The sequence below is a fragment of the Haemaphysalis longicornis genome, unplaced genomic scaffold, assembly GCF_048455015.1.
Source record: "Haemaphysalis longicornis isolate Haplotype H1 unplaced genomic scaffold, Haemaphysalis longicornis Haplotype H1 scaffold_14, whole genome shotgun sequence".
NCBI classification, from domain to species: domain Eukaryota; kingdom Metazoa; phylum Arthropoda; class Arachnida; order Ixodida; family Ixodidae; genus Haemaphysalis; species Haemaphysalis longicornis.
Window position 1 is genome coordinate 55,610,283 of NW_027526245.1, and position 27,690 is coordinate 55,637,972.

General features: G+C 44.9%; 1 protein-coding gene across 1 annotated transcript in view; it reads right to left on the reverse strand.

Moving 5' to 3' along the window:
• Window positions 1–26,876, reverse strand: part of LOC144164916 (uncharacterized) — a 28,711-nt gene extending 1,835 nt beyond the window's left edge. Inside the window, exons 1-14 of the mRNA XM_077695145.1 lie at window positions 26,589–26,876; window positions 25,509–25,628; window positions 21,972–22,232; window positions 20,081–20,436; window positions 12,869–13,067; window positions 12,060–12,148; window positions 10,623–10,809; window positions 9,555–9,644; window positions 9,449–9,493; window positions 7,650–7,718; window positions 7,263–7,331; window positions 6,693–6,754; window positions 2,580–2,793; window positions 1,606–1,719 (exon numbers count right to left, since the gene is read on the reverse strand). Coding sequence (XP_077551271.1) covers window positions 1,606–1,719; window positions 2,580–2,793; window positions 6,693–6,754; window positions 7,263–7,331; window positions 7,650–7,718; window positions 9,449–9,493; window positions 9,555–9,644; window positions 10,623–10,809; window positions 12,060–12,148; window positions 12,869–13,067; window positions 20,081–20,436; window positions 21,972–22,232; window positions 25,509–25,628; window positions 26,589–26,736 — 2,023 coding nt within the window. The 5' untranslated portion in view covers window positions 26,737–26,876. The remainder of the gene's footprint in view (window positions 1–1,605; window positions 1,720–2,579; window positions 2,794–6,692; window positions 6,755–7,262; window positions 7,332–7,649; window positions 7,719–9,448; window positions 9,494–9,554; window positions 9,645–10,622; window positions 10,810–12,059; window positions 12,149–12,868; window positions 13,068–20,080; window positions 20,437–21,971; window positions 22,233–25,508; window positions 25,629–26,588) is intronic.
• Window positions 26,877–27,690: the final 814 nt, after the last annotated feature.

A 27,690-nucleotide genomic window follows, 5' to 3' on the forward strand; every position in this document is an offset into this window, starting at 1 on the left:
TTGGTGAGAACTATATTTCCCGTAGTTTTTTTTTGTCAATGGTTTTCACTTGTTCATCCTTAAACCAGGCTGACTTCATATATCAGAATAAGAAGGCGACTTAAAATGTTAATAAGAAGGAAAGAGGACGTTTTATTGCGAACAAACAAAAAATGGAAGGTCTGTGTGAGTTTCCTTGACCAGATATGTGGCCTGCCTTCTACTTTCAGAATCCCCTGGTGAAATGTGCGTCAACTATGCCCTCACGTACCTGTGGAGGTTATTTACAGAGGCGAGCCGCCGTGAAAAGAGGGTCTGTGCACAATAAAATGAAGCTGTGGTGTGAGCGCACGGTTTCGCATTACTTTTTCCACATTAAGCAGCAAAAGTGTCCCAGCAGCCACGCATTCTATGCATATTCTGTCCAGACGGCTGCCATTCCAGAAAAATTCACGACCCACTATTCTCCCTGTGATGCCTATGCCCGCTAGACGGGTATGCCGCCATCTGTACCACCATGCCCCCCAAGTGACGCCTAAGCCCGCTAGATGGGTATGCCACCATCTGTACCACCATGCCCCCAATAGTGCCCGATAGTGCCCGCCAATGCCCGCCAGCGGCGTGCCCGATAGTGCCCGCCATTTGGCATGGCAGGGTCTCCACTACAATAATCCACTATTTTGACCGGCAGCAGCTTCCGCTATGCCCGGCGTGGCGGGATTTCGGACAGGGTCCTTGACCGGTCCTTGGTTCTGACTTTGAAACACATAAAATCGATTTATTTCTTTCCCTTTCGGACAGGTTTCGTTAGAGGTTATGAAACATGCTGAAATTTGCGCTCGGTTTACAGATGGCTAGAGGGAACGTATTGTGGTTCAGTGATGCCTGGTTCAGATTGTTGTCGCAACTTCAGTGATATCCTTAAATAATGACGTACGTTGACGGCTCAGCCAAGCAAACTGCGCGGAAAGCCTGTTTTTACGGCCATAGCTCACGATATGGCTGTTGCGTCGGTAGTCTGAACGTAGCTTAAGGAGCGATCCCTGTCCGAAATCCCGCCACGCCGGGCGTGGCGGAAGCTGCTGCCGGCCAAAATAGTGGATTACTGTAGTGGGATCCCCGCCATACTGAATACCGGGTGCTTAGGTGGGCAGGGCACTGCTGGGCACGGCGGTGAAAATGGTGGGTACAGAATTGCTGGGTAGGCCGGGACGAATGGTGGGCACAAAGCTGCCGGGTACGGCGGTGAAAATGGCGGGAATGAAAACCTGCTGGGTCGTAGAATGACAGGATGGCGGCCGTAGCAGCATTTTTGAGCCCAGTGTAGCACTATATACCTGACCTATATTTTAAAAATACTCGGAACATATAATTGTCTTGAGCAGCACATGAATCGGAACATTCAGTAGCAAAAGCCGCCATGTCCAAATGAGTAATTTTATAGCTCGGAGCCCACGACAAAATAACGATGCATAAATTTGTCTCCTCTGTGTGCAAGTTGTCATGCATAGATACACGTATGGCTGCAGACACTCGCTGCCAAATGTGTAGTAAGTAACGTGAAGGCCTGCGCTCACTCCACAGGTTTATTTTTTTGCGCATTCTTCGGCAGGCGGACTCGCTTGCCCTGGCGACCCGCTTCCGTGAAAAAGTTGCGGAGGTACTTCCGCGCATTCTTGACACGCACGTCCGCAGGGGGCTCGGGCAGTGGGTGGAGCTCCACATATTTGGCCAAGCAGTCTGAAAGAAACATGAAAACCACGTATACCCCTCCACACTTTCTAAAAATAAACTGAAACGATAACCTAATAAAATCATAACTGTGTAAAATACAAGGTGCTGAAATGAAGCGTATAGATTGATTGTTGGGTTTAACGTGCCGACGCAACGCAGGCGATGAGGCACGCCGTAGTGGAGGGCTCAGGATTAATTTTGACCACCTGGGTATCTTTAACGTGCGCCGAAATCTCGTAGACACTGCGGGCGTTTTTGCTTCTCGCCTCCATTAGAAAAGCGGCCGCCGCGGCCAGGGATCGAACCCGCGACCTCGTGCTCAGCAGCACAAAAATGAAGCATATTATTGGGGAAAAAAAAGGAAAACTAGAAACAACTGTAAGCAAATGGGTTACTGATGGTTTTTGTTTCTTAGCACATAAGTGGCATAATATAAGCAGCTGATGATCACATTATTGTCAAATCAGAGGCACATCTAATTCACCTTTGTGTGCAATTAGGCCCCAAACAAGGTTCCACTGCACAAATTTTATGCACTTCATCAAAGTTTTAAGCTATACCATGATTTAAACCTTAAATTACTATGCAGCCTAACCTGAAATTGAGGATCTTAAAGTTTTTTCTATACCCTTCAGTTCATAACAATACTTTCTGATTAAAACCCTATAGAATGACCAATCGAAAATATATGAGCTTACTGCCTACTTGCACGTTTTTGTAAACCACCAGTCGTTCAAGCAGATCTGTGCATTATGCAGAATAAGTTTGAAAATTGGTTTAACTTGCTCATTTATGTGTTACTTTGTTATTTCATGATAATAATCACTCGTTACTTTCTTAACAGAGATATACTTATACTCCCATACTTTTTACGACTTCCACCTTGACCGGTGAGGCCGTAACTTTCTGGGCTGCCCCAGCCATGCTGCGGCACGCCTGCCCAGTCAAGCTGCGTTCCGCAGCTTCTTCTTGGCTCCACAGGTGGCGTGCCAAGTCCAAGGTGAACTTGCCATCGGTCGTGCCCCTCAGAATCCAATGCCACTTTGGCTCCGGCATGGTCAACTCAGGACCAATCTGCACCTGCAATTACAAAACAAGTCACAGCAATAAATAAAATTCTTCCCGAATCATTTGAGTTTCACAATCTCACTACTTTATAATGGGGGTGCATTGATGTTGGACCTTAATTTTACTAGCAGGCCAAATCACGTGACTAGGATCGCGATATACCATTTGATACAGAGAGATAGAGCTCAGAGACATGCCACCACAATGCTCTGCAATATGCAGTGATTCTTCACATTTACATTTGGGCCGATGAACTCTTCCTGCTTTTACAAATTTGTTCAGTTTTGTCCATAGCTTTAGTCCAGGTTTTCACCACATTCGAAACATTTCTAAGCAAACCAACTATTTCTGGTTAGCTCAGAAAATGCGCCTTCAAAATCAGGTATTTTTATTTTTATTTGACACAAATCCGTTTCACATGAGTGTAAAAACTGAGTGTGGTCGCCGCACATCACAGCTACCCAAAAAAAGGTGCACCACATGTAATTATTGCCAATCAGCATTTTTTATCAAAAGCACCAATGGTGAATCAGATGTGAATCCTCTGAAAATATCAAATAGCGCCAGTTTACATAGTTTGTGATTCAAGGCAGTTTTATTGCCACTGCGCATGTTTCTGTAGGACGTGTTATAGCTCTAAAAGCCGCAGGGCTATTCACAAACCATCCACAACAGTTTCAGTTTTGCTTTCGTGTTGCGCAACTCATATTTGGCCCTGCAATGCATTGCCCAACTTTAAGCCAACAGTTAATTCGAACTGTGGTCCCCTGGTTTTCATCGCTCCCCGAAGAAGTCGGCTGAGAGTGATTTGGATGTCTTGCAAATCCCAACCAAATCAAATTTACTTGAGATACAAAACGAAACTAAAAACAACAGCATAGCTGCTACGACACCTTATTTTGCTTCCACAGCGGGCGCTGTGCCACCGGCGCCTGCGCTCCGGCGCATGCCATTGCAGGTTTTCTTTGGGTCGCAGTTGCTGATCTAGGCCTGCGATCACGTGGCGTGTGCAACAAGCGTGTAGTAGCGCCTAATAATTGGCGATAACGAGTTCAGAGGTGGCTTCTGTGTGTTCTTCCCACAGTGTGCCACAATGTCACTTCATCTTAGCGCCCGTCCAATAATTTGAAGAATTTTATGGTCCCCTTCGAGTTCAAATTAACGAGCTTTTACTGTACCTCCAGTTTTTTATATGCAGCTACTTTTTATCACTGGCAGGCTAGTTTTAATTGGCATTTTAGTTTGGCCTTTCTCCATCGAATAAAAATGCCAAGGCTCAGTACACTTCACTATATGCCCTGTATAATACCTTATATAACTTCACTGTTGAAGCCCCCTCTTTGCACTGTTATAACCAAACTGAAACCTGACAAAAGTGAATTTCATTAGTTCGAACAAACACACACTGTCAAATTTTTTTTTACCTCAGAAACATTTTTTTAATCAATCCTTTTGGATCTACACATGGTTGTTTTGAGCTGTAATAGCAATTTTAAAGGCAAATGATATGGACCTCCAAATTGAACATTATTTTGGCACTTTTTGTGCCTTCATTAGTTTAATTAGCATACACATTGAGAAAGGAAAACATGCTGTTTACCTGCCCATCTGCAACTAAAAATGTGCTGACGACAGGCCCAGGGGGGACCACGCGCTGGCACTGTGGCCTGGCAACAGTTGCAGGGGGCACCGGCCGTGCAGAAGTTGCTGGCACTGCAAAAAAAAAAAGCTAAAGATAAGAATAAGGCCTGAGGTATCACCACCTGAATGCAACTGTAATGGTCAGATAGATGCACTGCATTCAAAGCACACAAAAACTCCTAAAAAAAGTTCAGCTAGCATGGTTACTTAATTGTGCATTGAAATGCAATAACCAACACAGAACGAACAATTGTGGATTAGTGGTGTATTTTTCTCAACAATGCTGCAAACAGCAGTATGACTACCTCCTAATCACCCTGCTTGAACCAGGTTGCAGCGTTATTGTGGTCTCAAAGCTGAATGGCCGTTGAGTTGGTGGCCCTTAACATGCATCCATGAATTCCGAAGTTGTACTTAGTGCTTAGAATAGCAACCTGCCTAAAGAGATTAATTACCACGCTGCACCAAAATTATGCAACAAACATCTGGGCTAAACATTTGCTATATGAGTAGATGTACCTTGGCTCAAACCAACATTACTGCATGAGCTTTTGTTCAGCCATCTCGTCGTGTAAAAAGAACCCGGAGCATCGAAACGGGTTTTCAGAATTTTTTCTTTGTAATGCATTTTTTCAATAAAGCTCAAGGAATGTGGCCAGGAGCAATTGTGCTTGTGACTGAACAAAAGAGATTTTCAAGTGCCAAATATTTAGACAGGGGAGGAAAAGGACAGAGACATGCGCTGTCCTTTTCATCCCGTTTAAATATTTGGCGCTTCAAAATATTATAATAAATTACCAACTAGCTCAAACCCACATGTTGTAAAACTAGACACTTTTATAGTGCAGTGCATATATCCTTACCCTCTAAGGCAGCGCAAAAGCTTTATTTATCAGAATGCTGATTATGCAAAATTGCAGGAAATTGGAGAAAATGTGCTCAAGACAAAGCAGCTAACTCTTGTACTATTGTGTTTCTGGCTTGGCAGTGAGTTTACAGTGAAGAGATAAAGCAATGCTGATGGCAAAATTCATGACAAAAAGCATAAACATATCATCTCTACTAGTAGGTTATCTGCCGTTACAGCATAAATTAAAGATTTTTAACCCTTTAACTGCTGGCTGTTTCTGGCCGTGACGCACCCCCAGTGTCGGCCTTGTTTCCGGAATATCTGTGAAGGAGCATAGTGATTTATTTGACTGCGATAGCGTCCGGAACGTAACGCGTCGAAAGGAACGAGCGTAGGTGAGAAATCGCCTTTCTTCAAGATGTTTTAAGTTTTCCGTGCCCGCTTCCGGGACTACAACCTCATTTAATAGTTTAAACATCATAATCTGAAGCTGTGGAACATCATAATCTGAAGCTGTAGAACTCCCACCCCTTCCTCGGATAAAAAACTCTCAGAATGCGAATCCGAGCTCAGCTCGTATTCGGACTGGAACTGGAAGAACCATCGCCCCTGTCCACAGTCGAAGGCCCCGCGCGGTCAGCCATACGAAAGTAACCGCTCGCATGGAGGGTGCACTTTCAGCAGCTCGCACAACGCACAGAAATGACGTTGCAAAATCATGATGGCAGATAGAGATAAAAAAGGGATACAACATTCATACAACCTGATTTGCTTCTGACAGTGGCAAGTGAGGGCACAGTGAGCGAGCGAAGTCGCGAAGTCATTCAGTCTATTGGAGAGGCTAGGCTAACCTGGCACGCCGTAGCAGACGCGGGAACAGAATAAAAAAAACTTAGAAACCCGTTGCGTATAGCACAACAACCCTCGCACCAGTAATCACATGGTCACTCATCCCGACAGTACAGCGTGCGCAGCGACCAAGCCCACCCAGCAACAAAGGCGGGGTGCGGTCGCTCCGTACTCGTCAATATACCATTGCAGAGAGCTAGCGAGTGAAAATACAAGCTACTAAAAAGATTCGACAGATGGTGCGTACAGTCCAGGCGCTATAACGCGAATTTTCGAACGCACAGTGGAGAACGTACCGGTACGTCAGTGACACTGCGGAGGGGAAATGCGAAAACATACCGGTACGTCCGTGACAGCAAAAGGGCAACTGATTTTGGGCAACTGATTTTGGCAGCTTCTGTTATGACTGAATCAGTTGTTTGTTGTAATGCATTTACAAGGCATGGTCTGAGCGGTATATTGATATAGCCAGCGAAAAAATAAAGCAGGTATTGCCGAGATTTCTAGCAAGAACTGCCAGAGAGTTCATACTATGCATAGAAGAAAAAAAAAATCTCAACTTACCACCTACTGCTTTCTGCTGCTCTGCCGTCGCAGCTGGGAGCTGGCCAACAGGAATGACGGCATCATTCCCTGAAATGATACAGTATCATGCACAAGAACGCAGCGAAGGCAACTTGTGACAGGAACATGTGCTCCAGCAACATGAGGGTACTTCAAAAGCAGCTGATCTGATACTAATTAGTAAAATTACAAAACTGTGCAGAGACTGCTCACAAGTATACTTTACAAACTTTCTCAAATGAGCCAGGCTGAAAGTTGCTGCAGCCAGCAATCTCGCTTCTAACGCCCAAGGATGCGAAGTTCGATCCCGGCTGCGGTGACTGCTTTTCTGATCGAGGCAAGAAGCGAAAATGCCCATGTTTCTAGATTTATGCACACATTAAAGATCCCCAGGTGGTCCAAATTAATCCCAAAGTGCACCTCATAGCCCAAGTCTAGCTTCGGTGCGTAAAACCCCACAATCAATCAACCAATCAGTTTAACTTCTAACGACACGCATCAGCAAAAGCTGTAGAGATGTTGTATAAAAACATCGACATTTCATGCTATGCACTACCAGAAAAAAATTCTAACTTACAATCAGCCACCTCACACTCCTCTGCCATCTCAGCTGGCAGCTGGTCAGCAGGGATGATGTCATCATCCTCTGCAATAATAGAGTATATGTGCACATGAACGCAGTGAATGCAAGCTGAGACAAACACGTGCTCCAGCAACACGATGGGTGCCTCAAAAGTAGCTCATCAAATACTAATGAGTAAAAATACAAACCGATGCAGAGACTGCTCACAAATAAACTTGCTCACAAGTAACCTTTGTGAGTAAATTTCTCGAATGAGCGAGACTGGAAGTTATGGCGGCCAGCAATTTCATTTCTAACAACGTACAGATGCAGGAGCTGTTGAGATATGTAAAAACATCGACATTTCATGCTATGCACTACCAGAAAAAAATTCTAACTTACCATCAGCCACCTCACGGTCCTCTGAAGTCGCAGCTGGCCCCTGGTAACCTGGGATGATGCAATCATCCTCTGCAACAACAGTGTATGTGCACACAAACGCACTGAATGCAAGCTGAGACAGAAACACGTGCTCCTGCAACACGAGGGTACAGTAGAATCTTGATAAACGGAAATCGCTTAAACGGAACAGTTGCCTGGAATTTGGTTGGTTTTGTATTAAGATAACGTAAAAAAACTCTCGGTAATCAGAACTAAAATTTTCGCATCACCGTGTAATCGGAACCAGAAATGGAACTTCTTGTGAAATCCACTGGCATGAGAATCAGCTTTTTACGGTTCCGGCTGTTTTGTTCTTGTTTTTTTTTTCTTCCTCCATGCTTTTTTAGCCTTGTTGGCCTTGTAAGCTTCGTCTAGTAAGTGGTTAGCCGTGTTTGCACAACGAATGCAACATCGCAGTTCTTGTTCCAGTCGTTCGGTCTCGATTCTAGACGCCGAGGCTACAGGGCTCACCTCCTGTCGCCTCGTTCGTGCCATCGTTGTGCTATTCGTCCTTCATTACCACGTTGCCGTATTCTAAATTCGGTGGCTCGTAAGCACTCACTAAGTTGAGGCCTCTAGCCTCCGTGAAGATGCAGTTGCAAGGACTCAAACAAAAATAATTGACGCACTTTGTAGTGCACAGCGACTCATTGTTGCCAAATCAACTTTGTGAATGCTGTGCCTACGGTTCTTGTAGTTTTCTTGCTTTCTGAAAACTATCAGCTGCAGTCACTTTCTAGTGGTTAGAGTTCCATGAAATGCCCTTAGAAGTGTGTACGCACATAAATTTGAACCTTAGAACATCTCTCTCAGTAAACGGAACTCCTGTTAAACAGAACTAATTTTTCCGGTCCCTTGAAGTTCTGTTTATCGTGAGTCTACTGTACTTCAAAAGCCCGTCATCAAACCATGGTGATTATTTAAAGTGACAAACTAAGCAGAGACCACTCACAGGTAGAACCTGTGAATTAACTTCCTTAAACAAGCAAGGCCAAAAGTCGTAGCAATTTAAATTCTAATGACATACAGGAGCACAAGATACAAAGACTCAAACAGCTCGCTGTGTGTGCCACCCCCTCACACCAACTATCTGGCTTCTTCGAGAATAGCATGAGCCCTTCCCCTCGTGACATAACTTCTGGCAACTCTGCAAAATATTCGAAAACCTAAAGCACTACATCCAGGACAAGTATACACAACTGCTGTAGATGCACTAGTACACCATTATAATTTCCAAAAGGGTAAATAATAACACCATCTTTTTCTGACTTAAGCAAGGCAGGAGGCAAAATATTTATACTCGGTTACAACTCAAGAACGGCACCACCTCATGTAGTGTATCACTCCGCCAAAGCGCCGGACCCGTGACGTCAGTGCGCGCGCCTTTTGAAAGGGGTTTGCTATGAATGCGTGATATCGTCTGCCTTTTCTCACGCAGTTTGTTTGTCGTCACTGGAGTCGTTTGTAAGCATATTAAGTCCACAAAATCACGGGAACGGCCCAGGCCATGTTCAAAATATCCCAGTAACGCCCTACTTGCGCCGCGCGGAGAATCATCCGGCTACGGTGATAACGCACAGCGGCAACTTCCGGTGCCGTTCTTAAGTTGTCACCGAGTATAGTACCTCCAGTTCAAAAAATGAAAATAGTGATATCTGTTGAGAGGTATCTGCTGGAAGCTATCATGTTCTGCAGCCAAACAGGGCTAGCAACATTGACACTGTAAAGAAGAGATGATACTGGCATATTTTTTTGCATACCTGGGTATTGTCCCACCAGGTCCTGTCCCGGACCGTCCCCATTGGCTGCAAAAAAAAGAGTATCTTTGAGCACCACCTAAGGACTAGTCGTGAACACAACCATTACCTGCACCAGGTGGCGGTGGCAGAATGAATTCTGCGATGACCTCGCCTCTGGGGTCTGGCCGCAGCTTACGTGCCTCGTCACGCGCTATTTCTGCAATTGCAACAAAAAGGTAAAACTTCAAATGCAACCAAACCTCACAGTGATTCTGCTGAAGCGAACAGCAAGATTAGGGGTGCTTATTAGGAAAAAGGCACTCAATGAACTAAACAGATCTTGCAATTTAAGGTTCTGTTTAAATAGATTTCCTTATCTGCAACCTGAAATCTTTCACTACGTTGGCTATTTAAGTACAAATACATCACCAGTGATCGATGCTTAATATCACTGATTTCAACATGTTTCTCATGAACCCAATGCACTCCAAGTCTAGGCATCCCACTTGTAGAATCAGTTTAAATTTACCATTCTGGTGACAGATTTTGACAGCTTTTTTGTGAGCTGAGGTGCAAGTTATGAAAGGGAGTGTCGCTGCTGTGTTTGACAAAAAGGCAAGCTGCTTATGGTTGTGCTGCATTGCCCAAAACTTTTTTTGATCAAAAGGCTCCTAGCAAGTCAAATGTCAAATTATGTTGTCAGCTTTGCTATCTGACAACGTTTTGGAGTGATGTTTATTTAACAATGCCACTAGCTATTCACTAGTGGGCATTGGTTCGAAGAATGGGTAAATTTATTCTGCCCAAAACCGATTCCTAATGTCCCCCGCATGCTTAACAAGCGGACCTGGCATTTTAAGCCAGTCTCCAGCAGTTTCGGTTTCATTTTTGCGTTTCAAAGTGCATATCTGGCACTACTACACAGCTACCCAACTGCAACTTCGTTGTCAGTCAGCGTCCATCGCGTTTTTTTTTCCTTTTCACCTGACCTACCCCGCTGTTAAAATAACACTACAAACCACCTTGCCAAAGCTTCCCCCTTTGCTGCAACAAGTAGTACACCTTACACTGTACATGTATCATTTGTGCCTGCAACAGTTGTACTGGACTGGCAGAGTGGATGCAATGCAAGCAGAACTAGGTACTGTTGCCATTAAAGTTGGGATTGACACAGTAATAAGAAATATGTGCTTACCAATCTTGTCCAGCAACGCCACCGTCAGTCTCTCGTTGATGGCCTTTGCCTCTTCAAGCTCTTCCGCCAGGCGCTTCACCTCCTTCTGAGCCTCCTCTTTTTCATCCCTCTCCCTCTTCAAAGCCTTTCCCGAGAGGTCGAGGGCAGCCTTCAATTCAGACACAGCCCTGTCCCGTGACTTACTGGGCTGAAAATTAAAAAGCCCCCACAAGGTGTTTTCAGGATGGACTGGCAAGGGCAACTTAAATGAAATGTTTCCTTTGCTTAACTCTATTTAGCTTGACCTGGTCATAGAGACATTTTGTTAAGTTTTGCCCTGTGTGGGTATTTAGAACACTGGACCCTTGATATACAGTAAGACTCCGTTGATACGTTCTCGTTTCATACAACTTCCTGCTTACTATGCTCTCTATTGTGAACTCTTAAAATGCCGCCTAGCGTTACGCTGTTTTTTTCCCGGTTACTACATCCCTGGATAACACGATTTCCTGGTAAGTATGTTCAAAGTTTTAAAAACTTTATCGAACTACAACTGGACGGTACATTTTACGGTGAACAAAAAATGTGCTGACATGCATGCAGACTCAGTCTCACACCCACGGCGCAATGAGCAGGTGCCGAGCCACAATCGGGTCGCCTGGGTCACCGTGGCGGTTTTCCTGCAGCGCATGGTAATGCAGCTGCCTCTATCGCCTGTATAACGACGTCCCAACGTGCGAAATGCTAACTTTCAAATATATCGTGGTGGAATCGTGCCATGAAGCAGCGCTGGCACTGGGCGAAGCCTCTGAGAAATGTGGCGGTGACGACAAGAAGAAAGAGGTGGTGTCTCCCGCGGCCACATATGCTCAGGCCGTAGTCAGCTTGGAAGCGGTGCGGAGCTGCTTTCACGCGAAGGACAATCACAGTGCACACAAAAGTGCAGTGTTTAGAAAAGGAGGTCTTGCTCTCAAATGGCCGCAGCATGCAGGCGTTGATAGACATGCACACGTGAAAAAAGGCGATTAGATGCTCACATCTGTTTCTAGATTTTTTTTTACTGCGGCGGGTCATACGTTTCCCCATTTTGTACGTATCTCACTCACGTATTTCTGTATAAACGTATCAACGAGGTTCGACTGTATAAACTATGCTTAGCCATTTATTCCACAAGATAGGCAAATAGGTAGAAATGCACTTATAGTTTCCCAGGACCTTTGTTATAAAGTAGTGAATGGCTACCCACTTATAGCTTCCTCCTGTATGCGGAAAATCTCAGCGGTCGGCGGGATTCCACTATGTCAAATACATATACAATGGTGCCATGCTAAAATTAACATGCAACAAAACTGGCCAAAATTTCTGCAGTTTTTCAAGCAGGGGTAACAAGGCAATCAAATATCAGGCTTCATGCCTTGCCCCATTCGAAATAGAACTACGATAAAAAGATTTACAAACCGATGCATTCTGCGAGGTGTTGAAATCCTCCGGAATGTGCCTGTGAAGGGTGCTGGAGGCCTCCAGCTTCCTCTTCTTGGCCTCCTTGGCTGTTGGCACAGCCTAAAGGTTGCAGAAAGTACGTAATTCACTTGCTCTACAGCTAAATAAAGCAATGAATGTTTCGCGTACACGCCTACTTATTCAATAATCTCGCTCGTATTTTCACGTTTAGGTGTATTTTTTTACAGTTACAAATGTTCTCACACAACTTGCATGCTGAGAACAAACCATTACTGGCTGCACACACAGACAACCCACCTTTTTCTTGCCCCTTTTCGGCACTTCAGCTTGCAGTATTCGTGGGAATGGCTCCCTCATACTCTGTATTTTGGTCCGCATGGACACCAGCGAGTCTGAAAAGTAACACGTATAAATAGGTTTCCCGTTTACCTTGAACTCCTTAAATGAATCGAAATACTCATGTCCACAATGTCGGTTTGCGGTACCCATTGCGTTACTTTTTTCACCTAGGTCTTCGCTGTCGCTGCGTATGCTTTCAGGGCTGCACGCTTACAGACCGCGTTAGTAAATTTACAGATCTGCATAACTGAATCTACTTGAATGATAAAGTGTCACCGTGCCGTGGTCTTATAGGCCTCCGTGTTTTTTTGTTTTTTTCTCCTTTGGACGCATCTTACGATCGTTGCATAGGCAGGTCGCGTGCGCGATTTTTTAAAATTAGTGCATATTTATTTGTTTACGGTCGTAAGAAATGCCAACTAAAACATTTTTTTGCGGGCAGTAGAGGGTGTGTTGTGTTTGCTTACCTGCCAAGGCGTGAACAAATCCTGGGTAAAAACCCTCCACTTTCCGATCTTCGCTAATCCAAAACGCTTGGATCTTCTTGGAAGGATCGAAGTCCTCTTCCCCTTTGGGTGCAAAACCTTTCACCAGGTGAACTGGTAGGATGCACTTGAAATTGTCATCGTACTTGACGTACGCGAGCATGTTAACGTGCTCCAAGCACTCCAAGGGCGAACGAGGAAGCGCTGTCACAAAACAGGGAGAATTTTGCGCTGTCACAGAACAGGGAGGATTTGCGCTGACCTGCCGGTGCTGCTAGGCCACAAAAGCATGGAGGACGCACAAAAGCCACAAAAGAATTTGGTGTGCCTCACTGGTGTGCCTCCCTATGGAAGGCTTCACAGGTCAACTTGCTTTATGATGATGATGATCCGTGTTGACCTCTTCTTTGAATCGGGGTGACAGCATACGCCACCTTGCCTATCACATACTCGCATGCTTACTCGCTTGAAAGTGAACATTTCGACAGACTTCTGTCTGGTTGGGAAGTTACTGAACTGAGATTTTATTAGGCTCCAACCAATACAATGCAAAAGGCAGAAAACCCGACGTTTCGAAGCCGGCTAGGCTTCTTCTTCAGGGGTGACAGTGGCCACGCTGCAGCTCCATCTCACACTTGCTGGCCTCGCACAAAGCCCCTCGCTGCGGCACGTAATCTGTGTGTGTACACCGAGGGAAGAGTGCCAAGCGAGCGATTAACATTCCCAGGTGTGCGTTGAATATGCCACTATTCGAGGAAAAGCCGCTTTCTCCAGTTCGTTTCCCTTACTCGCTTGTAATAAACTCCGGCTGGTATGACGCTATCGCAGGGTGCAATGGCCCTTGGTCGACTTGGCCCTCCTTTTCTCCCAAACAAACCTATCAACGTGCTTAATGCTTAATGCCTAGTGCTGTCCCAGCAACGGTGAAACCCGTTGCCTCATTAAGGAGGACTTCCTCTTGCTGGCTGGATCTTTCGGCATTTCATTACTATGTGGTTCAACTTTTCCACGACCACTGCCTCATCCTGGGGCGACACGAGCTGCAGCTCCAGTGTCGAAAAGCAACGCACCGCATTTATCGTTGCCGCAAAAGTTCTTTTTTCTGACTTCCTGTTTGCCTCCTTTTTGGCACCCCATAATCATTTGTTTATCATTCGTTTGCCCAGAAAGCGTCCGCTCCATGTTTTCTTCACTTTCTTTGTAACCATCCCAGATTTTTTTTATTTTCCCCGGTAATTTTGTATTTGGTCATGAGCTTTTGCGTTCACTTCCTGCGATTTTCAAGGTGCAGGTACCTGTGCGCTCTGGCTGACCACATCTTGTCTGCTAAATTTCGGGGCATCTCTGCAATGCGTATTTTGTTTTGCGCTTCCCTGGATTCGAAAGAATCCCAGCCCATATCCCCGTGTACCACCGCATATTTGTTGTCTTAATTAAATGACTGCCTTCTAGCTGGTTAACTTCCAGTCCCGGCAGGAAAATAACTTTAAGCATAATATGACAATCGGAAACCTGAGCACCGGCACCATTATTTGGCCCTGTCCGCTCGATGTTTCACGTTTCGTCCTCCTTTCATGCTTTCATTTTAACATGTTCTTCATTAGCATTTGTAGCATATTCCTTCGTTTAGCCACATCCCTAGTGACTCGGCTTTCTTTTGAATCCTCATTGGCGTCCTATTAGTTTAATTCTTCGTTATATGCTCCGATTACTGAGGATTAAAATTTAGGCCTAGGTACGTTCTTCACTACACGTGTCGTTCATTTTCTGCAGGTCTTCCGCATTATCTGCCATCAACAGTACACGTTGTCCGCGTACACCAGTCCAAAGATCTGTTGCTCCAGATCTCCATTCCTTCGATACGACAAGTCAACCTAATTTACTTTATGCCAAACTTCCAATCGTCTTTCCATTCTTCCACCCAAAGAATAGGACGGCGTCGACTAGTACCTGTAGGTTGGCGTCTACCGACGTTGGCCTCAACAGTGCGGACGCTGAAAAAACGTTTTCAAAATACGTCTAAAATAGCAGTAGGCATAAATTTAAAGTGACCAGATTTGCTGATTTAGGCGGGTCATGTCCCTGTTTTGCGGCTGTGGTCCCGACGTCCCGTAGCCTGCTTGTAAGACGGTGTTTTGTCCCGCTTTCGGCCGAAAGTATGAATACGGGAAGCTCTGAAAAGCTGGAGGAATGGAAGAGGCAAAGCGCAGGCGACGGGACTAAGCAACAAACGCACAACACAGCGCCTGTGTTGTGTGTTTGTTTAGTCCCAACGTCTGAGGTGTTTTCTTGAAGTTAGTGTACCAACAAACCGTACAGCACGCCCTTTTGCGTTTGAGGAGCGTTAGGTTTTTACAAATTTTTTGTTCTGACAAATGAGTTCTTGCAACTTATTGCAAGAACTAGCTAGTTCTGGCAATAATTTCGGCTCGGATCAGAGCCTAGGATCTGATCCGAGCATCGCCACTCTCAATTATTAAAATTATTAGCTATGACTCACAATTAAAACATACGCCGAATTAAAAAAATACACCTGGGTTATCGCGTTCATTCGCTAAACTGAGAATATCGTAAGTGTAAATACAGCGAGCAGGAAAAACGAAACCAGAAAGCGAAACCAACGAAACAAAACCAACGAAACGAAATTACCCGTTGCAAAAGGAACAGCCTTTAAAATCCCTTTCCTGAGCGCTGCTGAACACCATATCTCACGTCTGTACTTCCACCTCCTGAAAATACTTCGCATTTCTTTCTGCCTAGACCGCCTCAACGCAGCTAATCCTCTTTGTCCTCCCTTGCAAGTGCGTCTGTGGCGATGTCGGACAAAGTTAGGCAGCGGAGGAAACAGTATTTAGACGCGGAAAACTATTTTCAAGTGCCGGCGTCGACTTTTTACAAGCGTGCGACAGAAAATGCCGCTGCGCTTCAAACAGCAGCTGCTAGCGTTTCCGAGATGGGGCACCAGCATCCATAGGTCGGCGTACTCACTCGTGAGTACACTCATTTGTACTCATTTGTACTCAAACTCACGAGTGAGTACGATGATGAGTGATCACACACCCAGAAAAAAATAGTGAGTACGATGACGAGTGAGTATAGGGGTAAGTCCACTACTCGTGAGTACAGTACTCATGAGTACACTACTCATGAGTATGAGTACTCATGAGTACAGTATTCATGAGTATGAGTACTCATGACTTTGAGTACTAATGAGTATGAGTACTCATGAGTACACAGCACTCATGAGTACACATCACTCATGAATACTGTTTTTGCGAGTGCTTGCACTCTTGAGTATATGCACTCCTGAGTACAGTAGTGCAAACAAGAAAACGGACTACAAAAGCTGCCACCCGAAGACACGCAGAAAAATGCAGTTTACGGCCACGGCTGCACCGACAACCCCCGAGCTCCCCTGAGCCCGACCCGGCCTGAGAACAAGAGGAGACACCAGACGCAACGCGAGTGCTTACGTTCCGTTATGCTTTGTCACATGTACTTGCCTTCGCGCAGTAAGTCGCCCAACGACAGTGCACCGCGTCAGACGTTTTCTTTCTCTGTGCTGATTTATATGTAACCTGTGTTTTTCTAATCAATTAAACAATTTATTTTTTCTACTTAGTCTTTCATTCGAGCTACGACCTAGCTAACAGTGCAGATAAGTTGATTATTCGTAATACAAATTGAGTACTCATGAGTGCAGAATGAGTAGTGCTCATGAGTGCAGAATGAGTAGTACTCATGAGTGCAGAATGAGTAGTACTCATGAGTACAGATTGAGTACTCATGAGTACAGAGTGAGTACTCATGAGTACAGAGTGAGTACTCATGAGTACAGATTGAGTATGAATACTCGTGAGGACAAATGAGTTTGAGTACAAGTGAGTACGATTACAAATGAGTATTTGATGAGCGAGTACGAGTGATTTTGTGAACAGACGAACTTTTTGAGTCTGAGTTTGATTGAGTACAGCGTGAATGAAAAAAATTGTGATTGAGTTTGAGTGAGTTCTTTCTGTTTTGCCGACCTATGGCTGTCGATTTGGTACGGCCGTTAAGCATTCACGTCCTGCACGCCCTGCAAGCTCTTTTCTGTTTCTTTGCAATATAATTGATCAATTACAGTCGATCAGCGAATAGCTGGATTCTCAACCCAATTACATTTTCTTCACAGGTAAAAGCCACAGCTGTGATCACTTATATCGTGTATTTAACATAACGAACTCATGACAGACATTCATTTTATATATGCTTTATTTGCACTTCAATTCTTTCCATTTTATTGGGAATATAGAATGCTAAAAACATGCATACACAATCCAATGCAATGGAAACCATTCAACGTATGTGCTCCTTACACTTGTTTACTAAAACATATTTATACATTTATAAATGCCCTCGCACATTTACATATATTTACGTATTTACATTTGCATATTTACACATGCATATTTATACATTTATAAATGCCCTCGTACATCTTTTAGGCACTCTTGCCCCTACCCCCGAAATGGCCGAACTCGCTACACACCGCTACGATTCACTGCAAACTGCATTCAGATTACCAATAACCATATGTTCACCCTTCCCATAGAGGTCAGACACTCCCCAAATCGTGCCAACACTTCACGTGGAGTCATCACAGTGGAGCCTGAAGATTCAAATGAAACAATTTTGAATTGGATCCAGTGCGAGCAAGCGGACGTCTAGGCGGCGCAACGAATAGGCAAAACAAATCGAGCAGTTCTGACTTTCGACTCCCCTACGATACCACACGTGGTTAAATATTACATGGCTATAGTTAAAGTGTCGCCTTGCCAGCCAAAGAGAATGGTCTGCTTCGCATGCCACAGCATCGGGCACATGGCGAAGTACTGCCCGCACCAACCGGTGTGCCGCAAATGTGGGCGCAGTCATGCTGAAGCTGAGCCATGCGAGCGCACACTTTATTGTGTGGCTTGTAAAAAAGATGGTAATCTGGCGGTGGACCCCACGTGTCCTGCCCACACTGCCTCACCCGCTCATACCTATTCCAAAGTGCAAGATGGAGTATCCTGGGCGGATCGTGTACGCTCTAATGGCTCCTCGAGCACCAACACTGCCGATGGACTTGTGCCTCCCCCAGCTAGCGCTACAGCGGATCCTCCACCTTCACTTTCGCCAACAAGGGATTCAATTCTGCAAACCGTACTATCCCAGCTTGATAGCCTTCGTTCTGAACTCCACCTGCTTCGTGAAGAGAACGTGCAGGTCAAGGCGGAACTTCTAGCATACCGCCAAGGGTCCCATACCGTGCCCGCCCAAACAGCTCCCTCAAGCACAACAACGGCTCTGGCTCCTCCGATGCCTCGCTCTGCGGAAATCTTCCTCAACAAAACTATTGCTAACGCAGCCCTCACACCCCACATCATCAGAAAATGTATTCACCCGGCAAGATCTCCACCCCCTTACTGCCCCTACTATCAAACGTTAGTTTTCGCCACCCTCAACCACTTAATCTGGCACTGCGCCGCATTTTCTTTGTACCGCCCAATACCAACGCTTTGCCACGTGATTCCTCTCAAGACGACACCCCCTTCGAAGACACTAATTTTCTCACAGCCCTAGGGGAATTTGCCTAGAGAGTGGTCTCTCGAGATTAGTGTAAGCCAAGGCCTACCCCGGTCGTAGTAGTTGACTTGACTGCACTCACATGATCCCAACCCTAGCCTGGCTCTGCTGACCGCAGTGATCTCTTCTATGGCATTCAAGGACCCACCATTTGTGCTACTCGGCTACTCCTCCCTGCCTCTTCCCCATCTTCCCTTATTATGGTCGCATGGCCTTCCCTTTGAAATAAAGGATTACAACAACAACATGTACTTTCTTAAACACCCTCTCTTGCCTCAAAAACCCAGCCATTCGGTTCCCGGCTGCGGAGGTCGCTTTTCTGATGTAGGCGAAAAGAAAGAAGCGCCCGTGTGTTCAAGGTATCAGCGCGTGTGTAAGGCACTCAAGCGGTCAAAAATTAAGCCCTCCACTACGGTGCGCCTCATCGCCTGTGTAGCATCGGTGCATTATACCTTATAATCATCAATCAATCAATCACCCTCACTTGCAAAAACATTACCTCAAAGTTCTAAAGGCCGCGAAAAGGTTGTAAGCAAGTTCTAGTTAACACGAGGTCGCGGGTTTGATTCCCGGCCATGGCGGCCGCTTTTCTGATGGAGGTGGAAAGCAAAAACGCCTGTGTGTACGTGATTTCGGCGCACGTTAAAGTTCCCCAGGTGGTCAAAATTAATCCGGAGCCCTCCACTACGGCATGCCTCATCGCCTGCGTTGCATCAGCGCGTTAAACCCTACAATCAATCAATCAAGTTCTAGTTAAACGTCTAACAAAAAACGTTTGACAATACAGAGTCAGAATTAGTTTCACAAGAATGCAAGAAATGTTAAAAATGCTTTGAAGAATATATGCAGGTAATAAACATAATAACAACACAGCTAGCAATTCAATTTAAGGCTGAGCACGACGTCGCGGGTTCGATTCCCCGTCGCGGCGGCCGCTTTTCAGATGGAGGCGAAAAGCAAAAACGCCCATGTGTACGAGATTTCGGCGCACGTTAAAGATCCCCAGGTGGTCAAAATTAATCCGGAGCCCTCCACTACGGCGCACCTCATCGCCTGCGTTGCGTCGGCGCGTTAAACCCTACAATCAATCAATTAGTTCAATTTAAGACGAAAGGTATGCACTGCTGACCACAACTGGGGAGACACACTCCCTTGCCAAATTAATCTCTTAATTTTGTTTGGGAGGTCGCAAATGAATGTTTTTTCTACCTCCGGGAAGTCTACAGAAAGGCAGGTGTCTGCAATCTCTGTAGGCAGCAACACTTCCAAACATGTGTCGTGCGACAGGAAGCATTCCTTAATGTGTGGCACAAAAGAACGGACATCCGCAAGCACAACAGCTCTACACAGGAGCACAATCTGGCTTCTTTCCAGACACAAGATTTTTTCGATGCGCTTGTACTCCCTGTCGCATGTCCTCACAAAGGTTGTGTCGGACTTCGTAGGCCTTTTGTAGGCCGCGCTGTGGAAAACCTGCCTTGCTTGAACAAAGCGTTCATATTGCAGGGCCCTCGTGACAGTCGCCCCACAACGTTCATGAACAGCCCTTTGCTCCTCTCGGCTAAGAGTAGTAGGCTTGCCCACCCCCAGAAGGCACAGCCCATCATTCACACGAAGTGCGTTTTTCACATGGCTGTACCCCAGGAATTCTTGGGCAAACAGTTTCTCGCCGAGAGGTAGTCGAGGGCTGTTGATCAGTTGATGGAGCTGTTGGAAGATTACCACCCTTTCAGTGATTTGGTGTGGCAACCCCTTGGCGGCTGACACCTGCCGAACTATGGCTCCATTGCCACCCTCGAACACAAAGGCCGAATGAGCCCAGAGTGGTCCCAGGGAGCGCACGGAGTGGGCCAGGTGCAGCAGCGCATGGACATTAAATGTCAAGAAACTGATTCCATACAGAGCCTGGCATCGTGACACGAAGCTTTCCAGAAGCTGTTCTGAAACAAATAAAAACACGAGATATTCGTACTACTCAAAATTCAATTTGACCCAAAAATGTAGTTTTAGAAGGATCCTAGCTGTAATGTTTCCCTAGCCCACTGCTCTCTCTATAGCAGTATTTCTTGACAGCTGTTGAAAGCCTTTGCTAAAAACACACATCAGACAGTTGCAGAGTTGCAACTCACTCAAAAAAGGAACATCACCTCCTATTATTGTATTTGAGAGCACCAGAAATGAAGGAGAGGTCAGGGCTTGCACGAATGAGCAAGACATAAGCCACTAAAATATGACTTATTTCAACTGAAAGACCAACAATCCAGTATAGATATTAAGGCAAGTAATAATCAATTATGGTGCCAAATTTGCAACAAAAAAATTACACAGAAAAGCATGAAGGTACTTTTGTTGCTCAGAAATCAACAGAAATAGCAAGCATTTTTTCCTCTTATCTGTATCGCTGTTCCATGGTGTCGCATATTGCGAACAAGCAGAACATTCAAGCAGCATATGAAGTCTAACCTACCATGGTATATGCATTTTAATGTGAAAGCATTAAACGACCCATTAAACGAAAAAGACAGTGTGGGCAGAAGTAGTCACAGGAAGTTGTAAAATTGTTCCCAACACGTGTGCCTAGGAACCATTCGACAGCCCACGCATTCCACACCACAAGCTTAAGCTCTGCAGTAGCAAAAAGTGGTCATTTATGTAAGTACACTATAAATAAAGTAAGGAAGTGGAAGAACGGAGTGAAATGAGTGAACAAAATGAGCCAAACAAGGAAGCGAAATTCCCCATTGCCAACTGTTATATTACAAATTTGCACGAATTAGCTTAACGTAATACAAAGGAGACAGACCAAAGCCATTCAAAAGTGTTAAAGTAAAAGCGGATCCCTAAGTAAGAGGACAGGGCCCTTCGACAATTCAATGCAGAAACAACAATGCGTCACCGGCATTCAGTCAGACGTAATTGGTTTCTTGCATGCTTGCGTCTTCTCTGAGCTTTTTCTTTTAATTTGTAAACCCTTTTAGTGTGTTCCATGCAATGCGATCAGATTTTATTGAGTTTAACGAGAAGTGAAAATTTACTTTTATGATTTTTTATGCAAGAAATCCTTGCTGTCAAAATGGCTTACCTGCAACAGACATGTAATACATACAACTTTATTAAGATGCTCTGGTGATATATTGGTGAACCAGCAACATTAGTATGGCAGCACAGATAACTCCCTGTAATCTGTAGTGCCCTATTAAAAAGCAGCTTTTTCAGCAATACGTGCTCTGCACCCATGTAGGAATAGCAGGGCTTTTTGGGAAGTGCAGACTAACACAAATTAAACAGCCTTCACAGTACGTAATCTAAAGCCCTGTGAATTCTCACCAAAAGTAAATCAGTTGGCAAGATAACTCGAAAAAGGGCATGACAGCACACTGGACCTTATAGCAATATGAAAAATGTAAGAAAAATAATTCAAGAACGAGGGGCTAAAGGCAGTAAAGCATGCAAAATGACCCTTCGAACTACATACCTGCTCTGTCAATCTCGGAATAGGAAAGCTGCTCTTGCAGGAGTGTGTGGAGTGCTTCCGTGAACTTTGCAAGGTGCCTCCAGTAAAATATGGAGAGAATTCCATGAAGGCACGGCACTGCATAAAACAAAATCCACTGCCTCCACTCCGACGCCTTCCAATGGCTTCGCTCTTTTAGTGACCGGGGCAGTCTGGTTACGCAGTGTGGAGGCTTGATGGCCAGCAATCTCGCGTCAATCTTCTCAAGTGTTGAGGGGTCCCCTGCACAAATATATCACGAAAGAAATTGTAGACTTTGCTCAGCAATGTGCTGTTTGTTTATTTATGCAGATACCTACATTGTCTTCATGGCTATTTATGCATGTAGGAGGGAGAAGCAAAGGAGAATACAAAAGAAAAATAATACAGCTGTCGCACATAGAGATTGCATTTCTTTAACAGTAGTTCTTGAACAAGAATGTTGCATACATTTGCATACAAAAATGCTGCCCATTATTTGCAGGCACCACTGGATATAACGCGCTTAGAAACAAAATCACAGGGTTATTCACACTGATTTGCTTCTCTTGTCCCCCCAAAAAATTTCTGAAACTGGGACTGTTAACAAAAACCAAGTGCTGTTTTTGCCATCACAAATTTTTTCCGTGCCACTTTCTTGCTTACAACTGATGAACTGACTTATGCCTTCAGATTATGAAGGGAAAGAAAAATAAAAGCTTAAAATAGCCTTTCATGTTATGGATAAAGCAAATTCGTCACCACAAGAACCAGAACCCCCAATGGCTGTTTCCATTCATGCCAAAGTAGGCGCTCAAATATTTCTGTTCAGGTTTTACTTTTTGCTGTGCTGTATGTAACAAAAGATAATTATGTCCTCAGAATGGAGCACGAGACATTTTCTTGTAGCAGTGAATGAGCCAAGCTCGTCTTTGGCAGCGACAATAAAAGAGGGATGGGCAGAATCAGCTAGTATGAGCAAAAATGGGCATCTGTCGACATTTCGGTGCATATTAAAGATCCCCAGAAGGTCAAAATTAATACAGAGCCCTCCACTACAGCACGCGTCATGGCCTAGGTTTAGCTTGGGTGCATAAAACCCTACAATCAATTAAAATGAGTTAGTGTATGGGAGCCGTAGAATTTTGCAGTAGTTAATGGCACAAGAGTTACCCAGCTACATAGCGGCAAAATATGAGTGGTTAGAAATAGTGAAGCCCGCATATACACACGTACTTACTGTCCAAACAATGCCTGCCCACAAGGGACAATTTGATCAAACAAAGACAAATAGGCACTAATAATGTATTCAGAAATCGTGTTAAAATCGGTGCACGATAACCAATAGTATTTGGAAAATTTACTGACAATTTTTTTTGTTCAGATCAGTTCATAATAGGTAATGAATTACAACTCACCCATTAACGGCCAACTGCACTCGAATTTCACCTCGACCAAATTTATTTTTAATGCGTAGTAAGTACCCACCCCGAAATCAGCTGGGACACAAGTGGTAGCCCCTGAAATGGCTCATTTATCAGCCAGAAGCGTTTAAAAAAGCTCTGCTGCAGACCACGCTGCACCTGCCGGCGGATCGCATAAACAGCCACAACGTGCCTGTGACGTTCCAGCCGACGAGGACTTATTCCTCTGGCCAGCCACGCATCTGGAGAACCGGTCGAGCTCTGCTGCGCACGCTTCTCCATTTGCTGCCCCGTGCGCGCGTAGAGCTTGCGCGCAAGACTCTCTCCCGAGCGGCTAACCGTCCAGCCCAAAACTCTCTCAATGGTCTGGCCGCTCGCTGGACATCTGCAGCATCACTGCAATGGCCGCGCTCTCCACGGTTTCGGTTTCAAAATCGTCGATTTTTGCTGAGCACTTGTGGCGACCATGCGCGTATTTCAGCTGTGGTATATTACATGTTGCTTTCTTTTTCCGCAGACAATATGGAAATAGGGTTTCCAGGAGGTCAAAATTTTCAGTGCAGTTGGCCTTTAAAACTGCATAAAGTGTTACCAATTATGAATTACAGTGCAATTCATGGCCAAGATTTTAGTTTCAGCTGCTGAGAGCCCAGAAGCAGGTGTGGGGTGCTACAGAGGTTAGTCAATGTCAACCAAGCATAAACAAGCTATGTTCTTCGCTTTATGAGCATTGACGGCAACCTTTCACAACCACCTGTATGAACTTCCACCCTAGCTCAAATAAGACAGTCCCACCTCATTCAGTAAGTTCAGAACTCCTCAATGTCAGGGCAGGCATGGTGAAACAGGACAAAGACGTCATGCCCCTTTAAAATTTTTAGCTTCTGCAGTTATTTTTGTCCTGCATGTGTTTCTCAATCTTAGTCCCAGCTAATATGCATGCTAATACGAAAGGGAAGGGACAGCCCAATCCAAGTTTGACCAGCTGGAACCTTGTATGTCGCACACCGCCATAAGTTTGATGTCAAAGAGCAGCTGAGTCGTGTCATTCCCAGGCCGCCCAAAACTGCAACCACATTATTGATTTCAAACTGGATCTGTTTGACGTTTACAACCATAGGAAGGCACCATTGCAGCTCCTACACTCGGGGACAACTTTCTCTGGCAATGCAGTTAAGGCTTAAGAGCCATTCGGGACAACAAACTCCCAATGCGTCGGAGGCGGCGGCGGGGGCGAGTGGGGGGGAACTTACTAACTTTACTAGCTTAAATCGGTATAAATGGGAATCACTAAGCTCACATGCTGAATTGTTTTGCTGTCTGCGCTTATGTTGCGCGGTAGCGTAGCCCCAAGCTGGCAAATCAGGATGGCTTGGTACTGCTGTATCACCCTTTGAAAGACACTCCTCTCCATTTTCTTTCCCGTGACTCACAGCCGGGCTACAGCGGTGGCGTCCGCAGCCCTAGCCCGGCCATGGCTGACGCTGCTGATGCGTTAGGGATAGCGACCCAGCGAATTCTGAGTAACGGTTGGCAGAATCTCTCGTTTCACTCTTTGTAGAGCCACGTGTGTGAATTGAAGTGACGTCGCATGGGCAATTGTTGTGGGGGTAGTTGACAGCTTTGCTTTCCAACCACCTTAAGAGCGTAGATTGGAGCCAATTTGTTTTGTTCCTAGTGTGAGTGTGTGTGTGTGCTTTTCCTTCTTTTTTCATTCTTTACCCTGCCTTTATTCCCTCTCTCTCCTTTATCCCTCCTCTTTATCTTTCTAACATCCCCTTCCCCCACTTCCCACCCCCCAACCAGCAGGCGTTCCGGTGGCAGTGTCCACCCATAGGCATTGAATTACACAGGCTGGTGTACGTTCCTTCAAAGTTTATGTCCAGTTCAGTATTCCTTTAAGGGTAATTGGTCTATGATCAACGTAAACGACAGGAGCTTCAAGAAAAAGAGTGCTAGAAACCACGACAGAAAAAACTGAAGAACGACGAGACACAAGCGCTTTGTCTCGTCATTCTTCAGTTTTTTGTCGTGGTTTGTAGCGCTCTTTTTCTTCAAGCAATGTGCACCAACTGGCCCAACGGCTAGTTTACTGAAACAGGAGGATTGCATTTACCAATGTAGAAGTTCAATCCAGAATTGGAAGACGACAAAAAAGTCTCCGTCAGTTGCCTAGTAACACCTAGGAGGGCACAGTGCATGTATTCCACGCTGAAGCCATTGACAAGGTCCAGACCTGCACAAGGAAAAGTGTAAATAGAGGCTGTATTTACACTTGCCTGTTCATACAGGCAAAAAGTCTGTGACATCAACAGGCATGAAGCCTGTTCACTCGAGAAAGTAAAACCTACAGTAGCAATGCACAGCCTCAAGAAAAGTTTTTAGCAAATGAACATGAACACAAAAAATAATTTTATATGCAAAATCCTCAACGCAGTTTTATCAGCTTTCAAAAAATGTAGTGAGACACATAGAGGAAAGAAAAGCTTGGAAGAGACCCCTAGCAATTCCTGGGAATTATAAAATGTGTGGCGGAAAACATACACCTCAACATGTCAGTGGCTGACTTTAGAACAGCCACTTCGTAACGGCAATAAAGCGCTGGTACACAGAGGCCATCTTTCGCGACTTGGCCAACATTCAAGGGTTCATAGTAGTGGACAACTGGATAAAGTAAAAGTGCAGGAGGTTTTAATTGGAAAGCAAACCAGAAGGGCAATAAGAGCCCCCTCAAAATGACATCTCCGGGTGTCCCACAACAGGCCATCTTTGCCTTTTTTAAGTTTTTCTTTCCTCCACAGTAAGGAGTCGCAATTATACCTAACACAAGTGCTATCAGAAAGGACAAAAACATGGCTCGCATGCATGGCTTTAAATGAATGTTGGTTGGCTTTTAATACATGTTCTGAAACACTGCAAGGACGTCATTAAAAGGGAAAGCACCAGGAGTTATAGATCCCTTTTCACCTCATCTTAATGCTCCTTCTAAATGTAAAATGAATCGAGCTTGTTCAGTGAGCCACATGTTCAGCCTCCTATCTATACTATGCAGCATAATGTTCATCATGTTCCATTATTCCATTCAGCAAGATTTTCTAATGAACTAGTCATTGAAAGATTGGAAGTGTTGGGTTGATTTCAGCCTTTACTTCGTTTCATACAACAGAGATGACAACTAAAAAATCAAGTAGCTTACCTCGCAGGTTCATCAACGCAGATGGCCCTTTTATGCCGTTGACAGTGTCCTTGAACACAACAGCAAGTTCCATATTTGTTGCAACCGTTGCTGATGTTCTGGCTTCCGGCGGCTCTGTCATGGTGTACCGCATACTCCCTTGAGGCATAGTATAGAGAAATAGTGAATTAGATAAAAACCTTTGAAGTACTTTTCACATGCTGCTACGCCAACAACTGTGGTAGCTACCCTAGCCGCTGCAACTTGCCTGATACGTTCCGTATGGGCTAGTTTTGAGGTAAAAGAGAAAGGAAGTATTTTCTAACTGCATTAAAAATTTGTAACATCATCCTGAGGTCTGCATCTTCAGTTTCTTGACTAAAAGAACATGACAAATTATACCCCTCTGCGAGTGAAGCAGCTTTTCAGCTTCGTAAAGGTACAATGACCTCTGCGCTGTCTTATGTGCAGCTGCACTGTGCTATAAGCCCACGTGGTTTATAACTTTACTATTTAGTTTGAGTCTAGAGCCTTAGTTTATCTGTACTGGGTAGCGGAACAGAAAACGTCATGTACTGTTTGCGGCCGCTGCACCAATTACCCCCCATTGTCCAGCGATGACTGTGCTGGCGCCACCACCGCTCTCTTTAATTGTGCTGTCCTCCAGGAAATAGGAGAGAACTTGTATCTTTAGGACTGTGTTAAGTACTGCTGAAGGGCATGCTATCATAATGAAGAAAATACCACAGTGACCAGTGACATCTCAGTCACTTTTCACATACTTTCATGCTATCTCAACTTTCAAAATACTGATCCGTGATCATTTTATGCCTAGTATCAACTTTTCACTTCACACAGAGGTCTGACGGGCTAAACACACTAAAGTTTTGCTTAATTTATGCCTCAGACACCAGCTAATGGGCATGGAGGATGGTGCAAGTGCAAGGGCACTTTTGGGTGCAAAATTTTAGTTTTGCAAAGGAGTGTAAACCTCCTAAAAAAATCATAAAATGTTCTGTGCATCCCCAACCTTAATCTCGGTAAGTAATGAATAACTCAGTTCAACATGACCCTGACTCTTTCTTTAAAAATGGTGCAACAGTAACAATGTATAACAGAGCCA